The 20,473-nt window shown below is 40.4% G+C and overlaps 1 protein-coding gene across 1 annotated transcript; it reads right to left on the minus strand.

Moving 5' to 3' along the window:
• Positions 1-1,050: 1,050 nt before the first annotated feature.
• Positions 1,051-19,882, minus strand: LOC139947439 (lanC-like protein 3). The gene is made up of 5 exons (XM_071945343.1): positions 19,431-19,882; positions 10,361-10,487; positions 5,662-5,785; positions 4,442-4,660; positions 1,051-3,787 (listed from the first exon to the last, which is right to left on the minus strand). The coding sequence occupies exons 1-5, from the start codon at positions 19,844-19,846 to the stop codon at positions 3,423-3,425; spliced, it is 1,251 nt and encodes a 416-aa protein (XP_071801444.1). The 5' UTR covers positions 19,847-19,882; the 3' UTR covers positions 1,051-3,422.
• Between the last annotated feature and the right edge of the window lie 591 nt (positions 19,883-20,473).

The raw sequence follows: 20,473 nt of genomic DNA on the forward strand, positions 1-20,473 counted from the left end.
AACCTACTTTGGCTCGGTGCAAAGGTCAAAAGCCTTGACAGGATTTCCTGTCAACAACGAACAAGCCAGGGGTACAATTTGACGGCATGATGGCCCCAAAAACCCTGCCTTTTTAAAAAAGGGAAGGAGGGCCTTTTTTCTCTTCAAAATGGCCAGCCGACACAATATTAAAGACAGAACCAGGTGGACTATCTTTCAATTGTTTTCTTCTTTCGACTATGAAAAAGGAAGCGGGCGGGGACGCTTAACGTGTTTTTTTTTAGTTCTTTGGACTAACTGAACTTCACAAGAGTACCATTTATTGCCAACCTTTATTTTTTTCATAAAACAGCTGAGATTGATTTTACAAAGACCAAGATCCATCTCATTATGAGTTGTTAGTATTGTCATAGCGATTTGTATCATGACATCTCACTTTGCTTTCTATCTCCATGGCTTCAGTAATTAAGGTTGATTTTATAGTTAAGATCAATATTAGCTGTTTGTGAATACGAGTTAGGATCAACATTAGCTCTTGGTGAGTATGAGCCCAGAGTATGAACATTTGGTGGTTGTATGATATGGTTGTGGGACATGGATGATGTTTAGACAGGGATTTGGAATAAATGTAAATCCCATGAAATCAGAATCGGAATGCTGGCATTGTAGGACAATTTGATATCTCTTGGCATTACAACAAATGGAATGTTTCACTGAAAAATTTGTATTACACAAAAGGAAGTTTTTAGATGAAAAAGTTAAACAAAATTTTTGTTTGAAAAATTTGTTAAATCATCGAAAACTTTGCAGAAATACTGCCATACAATAATGCTTTGGTTTTAGAATACTGTGGTAATCAATCAATTACCAAGCGTTGAGCTCGTTTGTTTCTATCAGCTGATTTTTAGTGAAGTGCACTGCAACAATTTATTCAGGTTGTATGACCATTAGGGTTGAAACAATAAGAGCATTTATTACATGAATTCTTTATTGATATGAAAGTGTGTATGTCTTCTTTATTTTGACATTACCAAAGATCAATACTTTTCTCATCATACATTTAAAATCTCATTAACAATCTTCAAGACGTTTCTGGCTGAAGACCTTCCTAAATCCTGCAAAATACTTCACTCTATGGTATACTAAAGGCACTGGACATATTTGATGAGTGTCAAGAACCGGTATTCTCACTAAATAATCAGTGACCATTTGGGCGCAATAGACCGATCCATTAAGCTCCGCCCCATTGCGTATTGACCAATCACAACGCAACGAAGGTCCGACAAATAACTCTGACATGCGTGCGCGTATGCTTGGCGCGCCCAACAAAGTTGTGCAGAAAGGCATTGGAGAGGCGCAGGTGTTCTTGCTCACACGTGCGTCGTGGGCAGAGCCTAATGGATCGGTCTATTGGTCATCAAGTTTGCAAGAAAACAATGAAAGAAAAAACACCCTTGCTTCATTACTTTGTGTGCTCAGATGCATAATAAAATGCTTTATCTGAAATCTTTTATTATTTGAATGAGAAATTAACTGGAGCTGTTTCTCACAATGCTTTTTTTTTTACTATCAACAACATTCCATAACTCGCTACCAAGTAATGTTTTATGCTTACAATTATTTTGAGTAATTACATTGTACCAATAGTGTCCAGTGCCACCCAAATGCTTCAGACTCTGATAAGATTGGCTCCAATGCAATGGATGGCTCAGATGTACAGGACCAATATCTTCCAAAATCAGACACAATTTTCAGAAGGATTTAAGAAGACTTAGGGAGGTTAGGATTTTAAAATTTATGCTACTTTTTTTGTAAGTCAAACATACTTTTAATGACATAAAATAATGTATTTTTTACGCAAGCATGATAATTTCAAAAAAGAGAAATTGTGTAAGTTCAATAAATTTCAATAATTTTGTTTTAATGTTGCTTAAAGGCAGTGGACACTATTGGTAATTGTCAAAGACTAGCCTTCACAGTTGGTGTATCTCAACATGTGCATAAAATAACAAACCTGTGAAAATTTGAGCTCAATCAGTCATCGAACTTGCGAGATAATAATGAAAGAAAAAACACCCTTGTCACACGAAGTTGTGTGCGTTAAGATGGTTGATTTCGAGACCTCAAGCTCTAAATCTGAGGTATCGAAATCAAATTCATGGAAAATTACTTCTTTCTCGAAAACTATGGCACTTCAGAGGGTGCCGTTTCTCACAATGTTTTATACCATCAACCTCTCCCCATTACTCGTTACCAAGTAAGGTTTTATGCTAATAATTATTTTGAGTAATTACCAATAGTGTCCACTGCCTTTAACAATGGTTGAATATGTGGAAAATAAAAAGAAGTGTTTGAAGTTAGACTCCAAAATGTTCAACGTTTTTCTCCAAGAAAACATTAGCATGTCTTAAATACTTTTTATAAACATACTTAATCTATTGGAAAATACTATGAAATAAGTCAATTTTTTTTTATTATAATATATTTCTTTACAAATTTTTAGTAGGCCATTTATTAACAGAGTTTTACTTCAGGAAGACTGAAAACGTTTATTTGACATGATAAGTTAGAAGAGAAATATTCTTCCTTCAAGAAGGCAAATATACAATATAAGTAAACCGGCACTTTGCATACGGGCAATCCGGCGTGTTGGTATGAAATGCTTACGCGCATTACGCGCGTACTAGGCAAGATAATCCTCGACACTTTAAATTCCACGAAGTGACAGTTTTAATACTGGCAACTTGCACGACGGGCGCTGTGTGTTTGTTATTTTTTACAATTACTCATTAAAGCCATTGGACACTTTCGGTAAACAGTGTTGTCCAAAGGCCCACTCTTCGTGTATCACAACTTATATATAAAATAACAAACCTGTGAAAATGTAGGCTCAATTGGTCATCGGAGTCGGGAGAAAATAACGGGAAAACCCACCCTTGTTTCCGCACGTTTCGCCGTGTCATGACATGTGTTTAAAATAAATCCGTAATTCTCGATATCGAGAATTGATATTGTTTTAATGTTTTCTAAAAAAGTAAAGCATTTCATGGAATTATGTTTCAAGAGAAGTCTTTCACCATTACCTTCTGTGAACCCTGTGAACTTTTTTTTCTGTTCTGAAAGTGTCCAATGGCTTTAAATATGAATAGATTTTTTAAAAGTAAGTAATGGCTAGATGTATGGACTGTCATACGAAGTTTGTGGGGAATTCCCAGTTATACAAATCCATCCAAGATCGATGTTAAAAAATCACCAACTTCAAATTTGATTATTTTTAAACCAAGGTTTACCTTTGTGGAGTTGATCGCGTCAATTCGTAAAAACCCTGCGAAGATATGCAGCTCCACAACTGTTTATTTCAGAATCTTTTTTTGAGTGAGCCAAATTCCCATTTATCCCCGTAACAAAATGTAAAGACAAAGATCAGATATAATTGTCTGTGTTCAAAAGACGTTAAAGAATGGAAATTCTGCTTTGTCTGGTTGCATTAAATCAGCCAAGAAGCAGATAGTTCCAGCATAACCTTCAAACAAACTATATGGAGTATCTGGAGTACTGGCCTCTTTACAAAACTTCTTCTCTTCCATAAACGAAGCAAACTGCAAAGCTTGATGTAAGTATTTCTTCTCCCCAGTCAGACGATACATAAGAAGGAAGACATACCCATTCCCTGCAACTCCATGACAGATACCAGGGCCTTTCTTAAGAAGACCTTTAGTCCATGTGATCTCAGAACATTTCTTGCATGCATTCAGGTAGGCTTCTTCCTTCCAGGTTAGATAAGCTTTGGCAAACAGGTACACAACCCCTGTGGGAACATACAACACCATGTAAACATCGTGCACTACATCTTGGAGTTACATTTGGAGTTACATACATGTGTATTCAATGATATCAATTGTTTACTAACTCAGGGTTCTCCTCCAAGTGGTTTGCTTGTCTCAAAATACCAAATGTGCTTGTTCAAATACATTGCGCCTAGACAAAATCGTTGAGCAACCAGGCAAAATCGTCAGCGCTCTGACAAACATTCTCAAAAATTACTTACAATGAACGCAAGTCACCCTTTCTATGCGCCTTAAAATTACACGATAGTATAACTTTGGTATGAACAGCGTACAGCAGCTGGTACTCAGAATTCGCTTCGTCAACGGCATTTCGACTGCATTTTTTAGCCAATGAGCGAAACCTTGTGTCAAGGACTAAATAAATGAATAGATTAAAGTTTGGCAGAAGTTTGCTGAATTGAAAAGAAGTCATTGAATTGCTTTTGACTTAATGGATGTTTTTGTGTGGTTTTAAAACTCTACTGTGCAAGCTAGAACATTTAAAACAAAAACAAATTATGACTATGATTATGATTAAAATCCTTTCACAATCAGCCCGATATGATATCTTCCTTTACCTATTTTTTCAAGATGCTACAAGATACATGTACTTGGACAAATGAATAAAAGCTCACCAGGTGCTCCATGACACCAATGTAGCAATTCTTGCTCAGCAGGTCTGACCTGTCGTCCACATTCATCTAGAGCTGGTGGAATGTTCCCTTTATTCTCAAGACATGTCACTAAGAACTCAACAGAATCTCTGATATCCTTCTCAGCTGATGGATCAGACTTGATGTATTCTGGAAAACCTAGTAAGACTTGAAGGATGCCTGACAGACCATGTGCAGCACCTACAAAGATTCAGAAAAGAATTAGGTTAAGCGTTTCAATTTCGAATGTGTTTCATTATTGTAGGTTTGTGAGTTTTGTTAAAACTGAGACAATATTATGCACAAAATTAATCATTTTAATTGTTTTTTGCAATTTTTAAAACTGTAATGTTTTTATTATTTGTGTGTATCGACAATTAGGCTTTTTGGTCCCATGTTTGCATTTTTAATAAAGCAATAAGTACAACAATAAAAATATCCCCAAACCATGTTTCTATGCCCACAAACAATCCCAACTTGTCATTAGGGCAACCATCGCCCCCACCCCCCAAATACTCAAATTATGGACCTTAAAGATGAAAGTGCCGAATCTATGGGGCTTAAGTCTATTCCATGAAAAACAAATAATAATTAGCTTGTTACTAAGGGAGAGTGAGGTCTTAAGAAAGTACAAATTCATAAAATTCACAAATTTAGAATCTGCCTTGAGGAACTACAAGTAACATAATGAGCGAGTGGGACTTAAGACAATAAGTCTGTTCTTGAGGATGAAAATGGTACGACAAGGTTGCTTTTCAATTACATATTGTAGCGTTGACCATGGGTTGCACAGTTTAATGACACAAGAAGATACAATTAACTGCCTTTTCTGTCTGTTTCTTTGGAGGTTTATTCACACACAACAAGTCATAAAATTACACGAAACAGAAACCTAAGCCGAAAAGCGCCCTCTCCGGCAAGCAGATTTACCAATCGACCTTCCTGGCCACCAGCGGTGCTCCGACGGGGAGTCGTGCTGGCGCCCCCTACTGGTCGATCGGAATTGCCGCTACAATGTGTAGGGGAGGTGTCTTAAAACGTTTGTTGAGCTACATAGGACCTTGATTAAGTTTTTCCTGTCAAACCATAACCACCCAAAATCCTCTAAAAGATTTCCAAAAGTTTTGTTTGAGTCTAAAAGGTTTGAATCTGCATTCCCGATACAACTCACTGTTTGATTGCAATAACAAGGAAAAACTTACCCAGATACTCCGTCTCGTAGTAAGCATACATCAATGGGCAAGGAGAATTGTGTCGTCGTGAGTATTTGCGTCCAGATTGGACTACTGTTGCACACAATGAATGAACAACTTCTGGGCTCAATACCTGTGTGCAGAAATTTTGAAAATTTTACTCAGCGTGTCAAATAAAAATCAACACAATTGCAGAGATAGATACTCTCCTTTGCTTGGTTTATTTTTAGCTGTTTCGTAGCGAAGCGCAGCGAAACAGCTCTTGTTTTTGTTAAAGTTTTTTTTATTAGCTGTTTCGTAGCGAAGCGCAGCGAAACAGCTCTTGTTTTTGTTAAAGTTTTTTTTATTATTTTTTTTTATTTGTCTGTTTCAGTACTCGCAATTTTTTGCATAGTTCCTAAAGAGTAATTGCAATTAAACTTTCAGGGATCGAAGGTTATGGTGCAATGATGATCCTAAAGCAATGATGTCATGATGACGTCATCACCGGTCACGTGACGTCATCTTAAAGGTGTTTTATGTTAAATGTTTGAAAATTTATAACAAATCAGCCACATGAGGCCGTAGGTTTCTGTTTGCGGGATTGGGGAGGGATAAAATAGGTCTTCATTTTGTTTTGTGTGCGTGACCTCACATGACCTCTACTTCCGGTCGAAACCGGAAGTGGCCCTCTAATTCAAAATTGGCAAAAGATATGAAGTTGCTTTTAACGATGTTAGTGCCTAGCAAGAGTGGGCAGTTAGAAAAAAAATATTGATGACGTCACAAATTGCAACAGCGCCCTCTAGCGGCAGGTTAAAAACTCTTCAAAATGGACTTTTTGAAGATGTGTGTGGTGAAGTTTTTTGTAATCACTTTAAATTTTACACACATGCTTACGGTCAAGCAGCCATCATATGTGTGAAGTTTCAGATTTATGACGTCATCGGGGGTCACGTGACTTGGCCTCAAAGGTGCACTTTTTGAACTAATATAACTCCCTAAGTAATTATGCGATCATGTTGAAACTTGGTAGGTTGTTGGATATTGACAAGTTCTTGTGAAATGTGAAATGACGTCATGATGACGTCATCACATGATTTTTTAAGATTTTTTCAATTTTTGCACCTTTAACACATAAATTGCTATCTGAATATGGTTTAATCCAAATTATTTTTTTATTTATGCCACATTGGGCAAATTGCTTTGAATACCCAACAAATTTAAAACTCAGTTGAGAAATTTGAATTTTTTTTTGACGAAACAGCTCTGCATTTGTGCACAAATGCAATTTAGCTCTAGTTATTATTATTTTTTTTATTTGTCTGTTTCAGTACTCGCACCTTTTTGCATAGTTCCTAAAGAGCAATTGCAATGAAACTTTCAGGGATGGAAGATAATGATACAATGATGATCCTAAAGCAATGATGTCATGATGACGTCATCAGCAGTCACGTGACGTCATCTTAAAGGTGTTTTTTGTTAAATGTTTGAAAATCTATATCAAATCAGCCAAAAGAGACCGTAGGTTTTTGTTTGCGGGATTGGGTAGGGATAAATTAGGTGTTCATTTTGTTTTGTGTGCGTGACCTCACATGACCTCTACTTCCGGTCGTAACGGGCCAAAAACGGAAGTGCCCTGTAACTCAAAAGTGGTAAAAGTTATGAAGTTGCTTTCCAAGGGCGTAAGTGTCTAGCAAGGGTGGGCAGTTAAAAAAAAACATTGATGACGTCACAAATTGTAACAGCGCCCTCTAGCGGCAGGTTGAAAACTCTTCAAAATGGACTTTTAGAAGATGTCTGTGGTGAAGTTTTTTGTAATCACTTTAATTTTTACACACACGCTTACGGTCAGGCAGGCATCATATGTGTGAAGTTTCAGATCAATGATGTCATCGGGGGTCACGTGACGCGGCATTAAAGGTGCACTTTTTGAAGTCGTATAACTCTCGAAGTAATGACGCGATTTTGTTGAAACTTTGTAGATTGTTAGATATTAGCAAGTTTTCGTGAATTGTGAAATGACGTCATGATGACGTCATCACACGATTTTTTAAGATTTTTTCTATTTTTGCACCTTTAACACATAAATTGCTATCCGAACATGGTATAATCCAAATTATTTTTTTAAATAGCCTGGATTGGTCATAACTGCTGTAAAAAAATGAATAAATTTCAAATTCAATTGAAAAAATTTAAAATGTTATTAACGAAACAGCTCTGCATTTGTGCACAAATGCAATTATGTCTAGTTTGGAATTGATGTTGTGCTTTTTATGTGTAGTCAATTGAACTTGTCACGGTTATATGTTTCAATTGTATCAACTCTTTTTGTCTTCGACACACATTGGGAATTTGTGCCACGTATAGATACTTGTAGGCTGGCAATTGAGCAAGCAGAAAGAACAGCCATCTACGTAGTCAAACCATGACACCAAGGAGAAGGACGAGGGCTGTCTTGTCTTCCAAACCAGTAGCCAAGCACCATGTAGATCAATTAATTCAAGGCTAGACAGCATCTCCAGCCTGACCATTGATCTTGGTCCGAATGACTCAGTCCAGCATGCAAGTTCGTAGCTCCTCAGTGCTGGCCAAGCTGGTGTCTCGTTTCAGTAAGGCTTATGAAGGAGAAATATCTTCTCCCAAGTGAGGCAGTGGCCCACATAGATTTTGACAGAATGGTTGGGCTACCTACAAGCCCCATGTGACAGCCCTGCAGGCTTGAGCCGGCGCTGACGGATCTTTTCTGTCAACTTCGGCATGCCAGCAAATAGGTCTATGTCATTCCTCATGTGATCCTGCCATGAGATGTTCAGGTTCCTTCACAGCAAACATCCATCTAGAGGCCTCTCTATCATAGTATTGATGGCCCAGGTCTTAGCCCTGGCGGCCTTACACTTTCGTTTTGTACTACAGTGACGTCCTGGACATCAGGGTACATTTCTGGGGCGGAAAATTTTCACAGCTTCATAACTAAAATCTTACCTGCAAGAAAGCACCAACTTCAACAGATTCACATTCCATGGCAGCATATGTTTTTCTGCGGTGGGTTTTGATCGTCATATATTCTTCACAAATCCGTCATTTTCATTAAATAATGCAGCTCCCAACGTTAAGGAATTCCTCATTTTTTCACAGTCTGCCGCGTGTACGCAAGACGCACAACGCGCAAATTATGAATTGTGTTGTTAACGCTGTGCAGTCAAGATACGGTGACCAAGAATTCATGCGTCTAAGCTTGCATCATGCGTCTTGCACGCGAATGTATACGCGTACGCACGACAACAGACAACACTGTGAGAAAACGATCGAATCGGGAATTTTTTAACGTTGGAAGCTGCATTATTTCACGAAAATGACGGATTTGTGAGGAAAATATGAGGAACAACACCCACCGCAGAAAAATGTATGCCGCCAAGGAATGTGAATCTGTTGAAATTAGTGGCTTGTTGATTTAAGTTATGAAGCTGTGAAATTTTTCCGCCCCAGAAACGGGCCTCAATAGTTAAGGCTCTGTTCCTGTGTACAGAGAAAGAGTCCTATATAGGGCTAGCCCAGGTCTTATCTCCATACAGATGTACTGTCTCACTATAGAGTCTAGACTCAAAACATGAACTTTTTAGTTGACACTGAGCATCTATGACCAAACCTTTGAAGGGTTCTCCACAGGGTTCGATTTTGCCCGGGCGCTAAACCAATCCTGCACTATACCATCAAATTCGCAAACCATTCCTGCACTGTTGTCAATTTGCGCAAACCATTCCTGCACTAAATTGTCAAATTGCGCAAACAATTGATGGTGAATCTTTTGGGACTCCAGTTCCATTCTGACCTTGGGGGCGAGTACAGGGAGCAGTTGTCAATTATTTGGTTGGCTGCATTCACATGGGGGGGGGGAGGTGCCAAATTCCACTGGTGCATACAGGAGGCAAATCTTTTGACGTTCTGTTAAGACTAAGGTCCGGAGGAGGTTTCAGTAATTGATGGGCGCTAGTGTTTGGATTATGGTGACGAGAACAGCAAGGTGTTTCCGGAAATTCTTTTATGAGCACAAGGTGTTGAAACCTGCAGGCTGACTTGCACAAAATGTGTAATGTGGTCATATGCTCTTGCTCTTAGTTAAGGGTATAGCTAGTGATTGTGTTCTGAACGATGTTGATTCTTTTGCAGCTCCATGACAATACATAGTGAACACAAAGAGCCTGATTTTAAAGAAATTCACCAAGAAAGATACGTAGTAGTACTTGTCTTTTGAAAAGTGTTTTGATCATGTGTGCTTTTATACAGTGATCTCCCTTTCAGTGGTTCGCTGGCCAAATGCCAGTATGTACATGTAAGTAACCTGAGGAATAGACCGATCCCTTCAGCTCCGCCCCATTGCGTATTGACCAATCACAACCCATTGCGCAACCAAAAGTCCGACAAAATAAGGTCCGACATTCGTGCACGAATGCTTGGCGCACGCGGGAGAGTTGTGCAGAATGACATTGGAGTTGCTCACATGTTCTTGCTCACACGTGCGCCATGGGCAGAGCCTAATGGATCGGTCTTTTCTGTCCTACTACATGTAGTCCTGGGGGCTTGTTTATTGCTAAAGTCCTTTCATTACTGTATGTAAACCAATTCATAGTTCAAATTACTAATGACAATTTTGAAGAAAAAAACTGGTTTTGCTGGCTACAGTCACTGAACAAGTTCAAGGTCAGTTTTAAGAGTGTACAATACTTACTTGTTTACCAACTTTTTGGGCCAGTAACTGCACCCCACACAAGTAGCCAGCCCGGCCAACGAGCAGCTCATCAGAACCACATTGCAGAAAATTCTCTGGAGCACACACGGCAGCAAAATTGGCATAGCTGAAAATAAATTGAAAAGAATATAAACAAGATTTGGTCCTATCATAAAAACTCATGTTGTAGAGGGCTAAAAAGCAAGCGGAAACAAAGAGACTTGCACAGTGTAATCCAACGGGAAGATCCGGACATCATCTGTGGATGTGAGACTCACCTGGATTGAAGTTACAACACGAGTGGCGTTTTTCCTGGCAACTATGACATCTATAGGAAAGATAGGAACAGCCATGGAGGAGGAGTGTTCATCGGACTAAGACAGGATCTACTCGGGATGGAAGAGGAGAGCCTCCAAACAGATTGTGAATCAATCTGGGTTAAAATAATTATCTTCGCTGGTAAACAACCACTCTATGTCTGTTCCATGAACAGACCAACAGATGATAACATAAAGCCTCTGGAAGAATTGGACAAAGCTTTGAAGAAGTTGACTATCAAAAACAGATTACCAAATATAATACTTGTAGGTGACTTCAACACACCTCACATGAACTGGAATACCAACTCAATCATCAAGGGGAAGAATAAACCTCAGTACGGCAAGAAACTCAACCAACTCCTCAATGACATAGGAAACAACAATATGCTGACACAAGTCCAGCAAAAACCAACCCGCGGGAGAAACATATTTGATTTACGTTCACCACCCTTCCCGATCAACTGAAAAAAATGGGTACAGCTTCGGGCATATCTGATCATGACACTGTCTGCATTGAGTTGGATACGGCCATCAAGTACATGGGTACAGTCGTAAGCAACCAAGAACTGTCTACCTAATAAAGGAGATATGACTGGAGTCAGGAATGAGCTAGAAAACTTCAAGGACTCATTTCTTCAATCTAAGCCCATTAACAACAGTGTAGAAGAAAATTGAACCTGCTGAAAAATGCTATATTTCATACCAAGGACAAAAACATACCAAAGAAACGCTTATCCTCATGGCAACATGTTCCCTGGATGACCAATACCATCAAGGGGGTAGGAAGATCAGAAAGAAGAAGAGATCATGGAACAAAGCAAAAAGATCAAAGCTTGAAGAAGACTGGGAAAGTTCATGAAAATCAGGAAAGCAGTTACAGCCGAGATGAAGAAATCACATGAAGAATACATGATGGGAATCTTGGAGAACTCACTGAAGGAGAGACCAAAGAAATTCTGGTCATGCATCAGTAGTTTAATAAAAAGACGTAAATGGCATTCCAACCTTGAAAACTGATAAAGGCCCAGCGACATACAACAAGATGAAAGCAACAGCTCTGAATCAAAAATATCAGTCTGTACTCACGAAAGAGGATACTACAAATATTCCAACCATCAGCACCAGCCAACACCCATCTATGTGCGATATCATTTTTGACACTGAAGGCATTAAGAAGCTTTTGTTAGGCTTGAATCCAGGCAAACCATTGGGACCTGATCATATACCGATCCCCATATTGAGAGAGGCTGCATATCAGATTGCTTCTATTCTAAAGGACATCTTCACTAAATCAAATGAAAATGGGACCCTACCTCAGGATTGGCTCTCCGCAAATATCGTGGCCATCTACAAGAAGGGCAACAGAAGTCTACTCAGCTAATTATCGCCCAGTGTCCTTGACGTGTGTGATAACCAAGTTGATGGAGCATATCATCTTTCACTCCATCATGGCTCATCTTGATTCTCACAAACTGCTTCAACATTACCAACATGGGTTCAGGAAACAACATTCTACCGAGTCGCAGTTAATTGTCACATTGGAAGAAGTATCGAAGGCTTTGGACAACCATCACCAAATTGACATGTTGATTCACGACATTTCGAAAACTTTTGATTGTGTACCTCACCAACGACTCCTGGGAAAGATAGACCCCTTTGGTATTCGAGACAACACCAAGAACAGGATTAAGACCTGGCTGACCACAAGATCACAGCGAGTGGTGGTTGATGGAGAGGCGTCGGAAACCATCCATGTCGATTCTGGTGTACTACAGGAGACTGTTCTGGGGCCATTGATGCGTCTACTTTACATCAATGACATTGCCAAGAATATAAGCTCAACCTTCAAGCTCTTGGCAGATGATTGCCTCCTGTTCCGTGAAATCAACACAATGAAGGATACCAAGGTTCTGCAAGAAGATCTCAAAACCTGAACAACTGGACTGCTGGCAGATGGTACATGTATTAAGTGCGATGAAGTGCTACACCATGTCAATCCATCGCAAACAGGAGCCCATCATCCACAACTACACCATGGGAAATGAGGCACTTACCACGGTCTCAAGCCAGTCCTAAAAAACTCAGCTGGAAATCCCACATCAAAGCAGTCGCACCCAAAGCCAACAGAACCCTTGCATTCATAGACGCAATCACAGCCTATGTTCTCCCTCCATCAAGAAACAGTCATGCACAACACCAAGCTTGCACAACATCTGTCAGGTCACAACTGGAATACGGGGCTACAATATGGGATCCATATCGGCAAAATCAAATTGACAGCCTTGAGAAAGTTCAGAGGAGGGGGATACGCTTTATCACTGAACACTACAACTAGTGAGGTGGATTAAGGAAAAAATCGTGACACGGCGGACAAAAGCACCATTTTTTCACCAAAGTATCAGTGTGACCCACAGATTTCAAAAAAGTCATGCTCCAAAAAATCTGAAAATGGCATCACCTTGAATTACGTCATTATGACGTCATAACCTCTTTTTATGTAATGAAGCATAGGGAAATGCCATGCGTTGGGATTTCTACTTGCCAAAATTATGTTTCTGGTCAAGGAATTCAATTAGGGTGGTATTAGTTTGTAAAAAATAATATCCTTTATGGTGAGTATATTGATGTAATTGTGACGTCATCATCATCAACACTACACAAATTACACAAAGTTTGAAAACAAAATTAATGTCCTGTGGTTTCGGCAAAATGCTAATCTTTTTTGTGTTCATATGGTCCAATTACCATGGCACTGATCTATAAGATTCCGTGATGTCATTATGATATCATAAACAATACTATCAACCAAAACAAAACACATTAAGACAATGAAACACAATGATTCTTACCAGATATAGGTTATAGGGTAGATTAATTATGTTGAATAGCGCCTTCATAGGAAATGTTGCAAAAAAGTCTTACAGAGGGTCAAAACTGTGGTTTTTTGTATTAATAGTAGTAGGCATCCGTCAATCCTTGAGAACCACGGAGTTGTGTCGTTGGATGTCGGCTAGGGAATATGGTATGGTGTGGCTGTAGAGTCCAATGCGGGAATGACAGTCTCTACCGCAGTAACTGCAGGTGAAAGATGAAGCTGTTCTAACTGCTTGAGGCTGGGCCTTTCTTGGGAGTCATCCCTCATCTGCTCGTTGCGACAGGTCTTCCTCGAACTTGGAAATACCTCTCTGCACCTCCTGCTTCCGGGTGCATCGGTCTGCAGTGGCTGCTTCCCAGGTGGTTGTATTGGTGGCAAGGGACTTGGAGGTCACACTTAGAAGTGTCTTTGTAGTGCAGCTTTGGGTCTTCCGAACGGCCTCTTCCCTGATGCCAGCTCTCCATACAGGAGGTCTTTTGGGATACATCCGTCCTCTACTTGGTGACATGTCCCAGCCAAGGCATGCGTCTCTACTTTGAGGGTGGTAAACATAGAGACTTGCCGCTCTATCAAGTAATGTGTTATTGGTATGTGATCTCTCAAGGAGATGCAGAGGATGCATCTCAGGCGTTGCATGTGGAAGGCGTCGAGTCTATATGCTCTTGACGGAAGCCTAGGGTACGGGGTTCACTGCCATAGAGGAGCGTTTTCACCAAACAAGCCTTGTAGGCCTGGACTTTGGTGTATGCTCTGAAAGCCTTTTGTTGCATCATACTCTCTTTGTAAGCGTGGAGAGTGTTGTGGCAGCCTTTCCTTTACGCCTGTTGAGTTCTACTTCAAGCGAGAGATTGTCAGAGATGGTTGAGACATGATACACAAACTAATGTTTTATAATTTAAATGATCTTATTACCTTCCTTTGTTTTGTCAATTAGTGTATCACCTTGCGGTTTGCTGGACTCGGTTTCACGTGGTCCTTGGTGCCTGCAAGTTTCTCACAGAATGTGAGTGTTTGTATGCTGAGAGAGCGCGTCTCTTATTTTCTATGAGAGTTGATATCTAATCAGCATGAGCCTCGAACCAATCAGGTGACTTGATTAGCCTCTTGCCGAACTAGTGGCATTGTAGACAGCATCCCTGAGGTGTTTCCATCTTCCGCTGACATCGAAATTGGGTACACTTGGCAAGACATCTTTTTGGATCTGGACAAACGCTTCCACCATCTCTGGGTTGTAAATCTTGTTCGTGTCAATGTGAGGCTGCCCTGCCTTCTTGGATCTGTGAACGCTCCTTGGTTGAAGCTTTACTTTGCTGCACACAAGGGAGTGGTCTGTATCGTGCAGTCTGCACTTTGGTAGCTGCGGGTTATCTTGACGCTGCATAGGTCCCTACGTCTCGTGAGCACGAGGTCAAGTTGGTGCCAATGCTTTGATCTAGGGTGTCTCCAGGATACCTTGTGTTGGGGCTTTGTGTTGAAGAAAGTGTTAGTGATGCAGAGATTGTTGTACAGCAGAACTCAAGAAGACGCTGACCGTTTTCATTTATAACTTTCCGATGCAAAACTGCCCCATTCAGGAATACCAGGATTTTTGATCGGTACCAACTCTGGCGTTCAGATCCCCGAGGATGAAGATTGGATCTTGCTCTGGGACGTCGCTGATAGTGGAGCTTAGATCGTTGTACAATTTGTCTTCAGCTTCCGACCAATTTGCTAGAACATGTTCCGGTTTCAAACAAAAATCAGTGAGTGATAGAAATCTGGATACCATTCGTTTAATCTAACAATAGCAGTCAAGACAATATTGGCACCACCAGACGCAATCCAGATGCATGGTGTTTATACTTGTGTTTTTTGATCTCCAAAACTATCAGTGGTTTGGTCATCGTAGGACGTTTTTGACACCAGTTGCCCCCCCCCAAAAAAGTTTACAAAGTTGTAATATGGCAATTGCATTGTTTTGAAACAAAACCATTCAATCCAAAATCAAGTTTTAATTTCAAGTGTTACTAACGTTGGTTTGCTAGCCATCAGAACCATGAGCTGAAAATCAAACATATTCAAATATTTTAATACAAACCACTGATTTGTCCTCAGTGATGATGACGTATTTTATACTATTCTATGCTAAAGAAATAAAAATTTAATACACAAATCATAAAACTGTTTGTTTCAGCGAAACAAGAATGTTGCCATTCGATTCCTTGGCCTCTGATACATATAATTCGCAACTAAAATCACAAGCATCGGCATTACATAACTAAAGTTATGCTGTTTTCAGGAAATGACTGCCATTTTGAATATATTACGTCATAATAAGGTCAAGGTCATTGCAATTTTTTTTGAGCATCAACATAGTCACCATCAAGGATATTAATTTGTTACAAACTAATACCACCCTCATTAAATTCCTTGGCCCCAGAAACATAATTTTGGCACCTAGAAATCCAACCATGGTATTTGTGTTGGGTTCATTACATTAATAGACGTAATGACGTCATAATGACGTAATTCAAGGTCATCCCATGCTCAGATTTTTTGGAGCATGACTTTTTTGAAATCTACGGGTCAAACTGATACTTTGGTGAAAATTTGGTGCTTTTGTCCGCCGTGTCACGATCTTCGTGTTTTTTGTCCTTAATCCATCTCACTAAACAGAGAAGACAGCGTCACAGCTATGAGATTGGACATCGGTCTCCCAACACTTCAAGAACAATGATTACAATCACGTCATGATGTTCAATATCCTCAACAATCAGATCACAATCTACATCAAACATAAAGCCAGAGCAACCAGAAGTCAACACCCCCTGAAATTTACAAGATTTGTCCTCAGTGATGATGACGTATTTTATACTATTCTATGCTAAAGAAATAAAAATTTAATACACAAATCATAAAACTGTTTGTTTCAGCGAAACAAGAATGTTGCCATTCGATTCCTTGGCCTCTGATACATATAATTCGCAACTAAAATCACTAGCATCGGCATTACATAACTAAAGTTATGCTGTTTTCAGGAAATGACTGCCATTTTGAATATATTACGTCATAATAAGGTCAAGGTCATTGCAATTTTTTTTGAGCATCAACATAGTCACCATCAAGGATATTAATTTGTTACAAACTAATACCACCCTCATTAAATTCCTTGGCCCCAGAAACATAATTTTGGCACCTAGAAATCCAACCATGGTATTTGTGTTGGGTTCATTACATTAATAGACGTAATGACGTCATAATGACGTAATTCAAGGTCATCCCATGCTCAGATTTTTTGGAGCATGACTTTTTTGAAATCTACGGGTCAAACTGATACTTTGGTGAAAATTTGGTGCTTTTGTCCGCCGTGTCACGATCTTCGTGTTTTTTGTCCTTAATCCATCTCACTAAACAGAGAAGACAGCGTCACAGCTATGAGATTGGACATCGGTCTCCCAACACTTCAAGAACAATGATTACAATCACGTCATGATGTTCAATATCCTCAACAATCAGATCACAATCTACATCAAACATAAAGCCAGAGCAACCAGAAGTCAACACCCCCTGAAATTTACAAGACTTATGAACATCATCATCAAATACAGCTTCTTTCCCCGCACCATAAAAGACTTGGATGAGCTTCCTCAAGACATCATCGAGCTGCCCACCTTGGAGCAGTTCAAGGAGGCCATCGGTTGCGAGTAGGCATCAAAAGTCACGTTTTTACTTGCACACATCTCTATTTTTGTACGTATTTTGACACCCACTGAGCACACAAACCGTCCACCGTCGGCAGCCTCACCCTTGTCTAGATGCTGAATAGGCTTTGACAAGTAGCTGAATAGATGTAGATGTAGATGATCCATTAGGCTACAATTGTAGCAAGTTAGCAGTGAAAATAGGGTTACCTTTAAAGGGGCGGGGGAGGGGAATTTTGTTCGTCTGTCTTTTTTCTAGAACATTCTGACAACAAAAACAAAATACTCTGAAAAAACGTGTAATGTTAACATGTGTCCCCCCCCCCCCCCAAAAAAAAATGTCCGGTGCCCCCACTGATATTAAGTGCAACGAGTGACTTAGAGTGACCACAAGAGCGACCTATTTCCCAAGGCCAAAGGCCGAGGGAAATAGGTCCCTATTCTGGTCACTCACAGGGGGGAATAGACGTACACTAGTTACCGAATTATGCCAGTCAATATGTGTTTTATAACACAGCACGGTCTTAAAATGTCAAATAAGAACAGAAACAGGAATTTTGTAGTTTGTTCGCGGTTCAAGTCAAGAGAGGGCGCTGTTATCGCAGGCACTATTTGCAAAGACTAGTGCCCGCTCTGGTACTATTCCCGCAAAACACGCACACGCGATCACATAGCCTATATTAGTTCATCCCACGTGGCCGTGTTTCAGCCAACCATAATACAGAAAAAGCAAGAGGTGTGTTATAACATAGAGCAAGGACCAGAAGGAGTTACAACTCCAAAAAGCTCAAGTTAATCCGAATAGCGCTGCACCCGCCTCCAGTGGAAACACTATTGATGTGAACCGCAGCGCCTGTAAAAGGCTGTACACATTCCGACTGCAGCGAGCTCTTTGAACCCCATGTGTGTTACCGCCTTTCGCTGCCGTCGCTGGTATCACGTCGTTATCCATTAATAATTATTGTAGTGGTAAAGTAGCAACATACAAGTTCAACGCGTGCGCAGTAGACGATGTAAGTCTTGTTGCATGCGCACAGTGCTACATTAGAAACTGATGACTTTGAGCTTTCTACTGAATTTTGAAGCAAACAAATTGGCCGTTCCTGTGTTGAGTTATGACATTTGTTAGGTTTTGCTGATCGGGATAACAAATTGGCCGTTCCTGTGTTGAGTTATGACATTTGTTAGGTTTTGCTGATCGGGATAATTATGAAAAATGTAATGTTGATTTTTTTATCATGAAAAGAATGTCCGTGGTCTCCGGCCATTGAAAACGAGTTGAGATTGTTGGCAATCGTTTTTCCTATCGGCGGATATGCATTTGAACGGTACACACAATTGCACACAAACTGAAAAAGGGGATATTAAATGGCATTTTTTGGTTTACTTTTGGACAACTTTGGGTGAGATATTTTTTGGTTAAGAAACTTGAGAGAGACGTAATTATTCAACTGATTTTGTGTTTTTTTTATAAGAATATTGCAAAACGGTAATTCCTATTGCATTTTCGTTTGCCAAAATCATTGAAATCTCGTTATTCTTAGCCAAAATCATCCTTGACGTATGCCATTGGTTGAGAAGAACGCTTGAAGGCAATGCAATCTGTGTATTTTTCTGTGACGTAACCACAGACATAATACCTAGTTCTTTCATGGTTCTTTTATACTTCGTTTGCCTGGAAATGCTCCCGCAGATGTTTCTGCCGATTAGCGCTGGTCGTTTGTGACCGCGGTAACACATGGAACCTTTGAAGTACGGCTAGTTGTAACTCCTTCTGGTCCTTGCTCTATGGTTATAATACTTGTTATGTGCATTCACCACTTGCGTGAATACTCACGTGCGCGCTTTAGCCCAGGTTGGACTCCTCCTTTGCACTGACTGACGTCCTACCAGGGCTAGTGCGCGCTTGGTAGTTAGCAAAATTAACACCTGGCTCGTGATGGTGAATGGACCAATGAGAACTCGACTCTCGGTCGTGAATATGTATGAGGTATAGTAAAATAAGATATAGCACGCCTGCGTCCCATATCAAACTGGGTTGGACGCAGCACGAAGCGCTATACCGGTCTTGTTGTAGGAATTGGATATGGGATGCGGATATGGCCTTGGGATGCAGATGTGCTATCTTGTTCCGTGTGTGATAACTTTAATAAATAGCATTACTCTTATAAATGCTGTAAGGATGTTATACCTACCTCTGTAGAAATTGAGCTGCTGCTTGATTGCTGCCGTCCGACTGTGAAGCAGACGTTTGATAGTACAGCGCCCCCACAGCATGGACTCCACACGTTCCACACAGGAATGAAGGACCCATTGACTTTGCACTCCCTTTCTCAAACTCAACTGCTACGTCGATGTATTTCTTAGAGAGACTTAGAAACCTCATGGCATCTTTAGGGAACCCTCCCGTCATGCTGATATACCATAAGGCGTATGCAATCCCTGCTGAACCAACGTACAACCCGCCGTCACGGTTACGAGGATTGCGAGGTTGAACATTCTGCACAATGGCATCCACAATGTTTCGGATCCGTTCTTGGAGGTCAGTAACGGGGATTTCTACCTCGGAGCCGTCTTTATAGTCTGGAAGATGATTCACGAAGAATCTCATTGTGCTGATAACCAAGGATTCAAACCCCAAATTGAATCAATTCTGGACCGACACTAGTTTGTAGTTCAGAATTAATAGTGATTCTGTTGTGTGTTGTTTTGATCGTCGATCGTGAGGTGTGTGTGTTGTGTACGTATATCGTGTGTGATGCACACGAGGTACCGGGTGCGTATTTTCTTTTCCTAGAGGTCGAGGACGAACGTGGTCAATTAACATAAATGGGCGTACTTTACAGAGGTCATTACACGTACCACATGTCGTCAACCTCGTCCCCATGATGTACTTTATTTTCAACCATGTTTACAAAAGTCAACCTTGTAACCGCTCGACACACCCTGGGGACGAGGTTGACATGTCGTAGTCTTATGGGTGATTTCGATTTTGATATGGGCGATAGCTTTGACGTCATTCCAGGGGCTCACCCAGGTCAGCCCCCCCGCCCTGCTTGTGGAGTCGGTCACTTGGGGGTATTCCTCCATGCTTTTGGGGGTACCCGAGGTGCATGCCATTACCACGAGAAGGCGAGTGTGATCGTTCGATTAGCTCTTGTCAGGGGCTCACACTAGAGTGAGCACTGCGGGGGTCGACCCAAGGAAGCTTATCGAACGCACCCTATAGCTAGTTTAA

Source organism: Asterias amurensis, chromosome 14 (genome assembly GCF_032118995.1).
Source record: "Asterias amurensis chromosome 14, ASM3211899v1".
NCBI classification, from domain to species: Eukaryota; Metazoa; Echinodermata; class Asteroidea; order Forcipulatida; family Asteriidae; genus Asterias; species Asterias amurensis.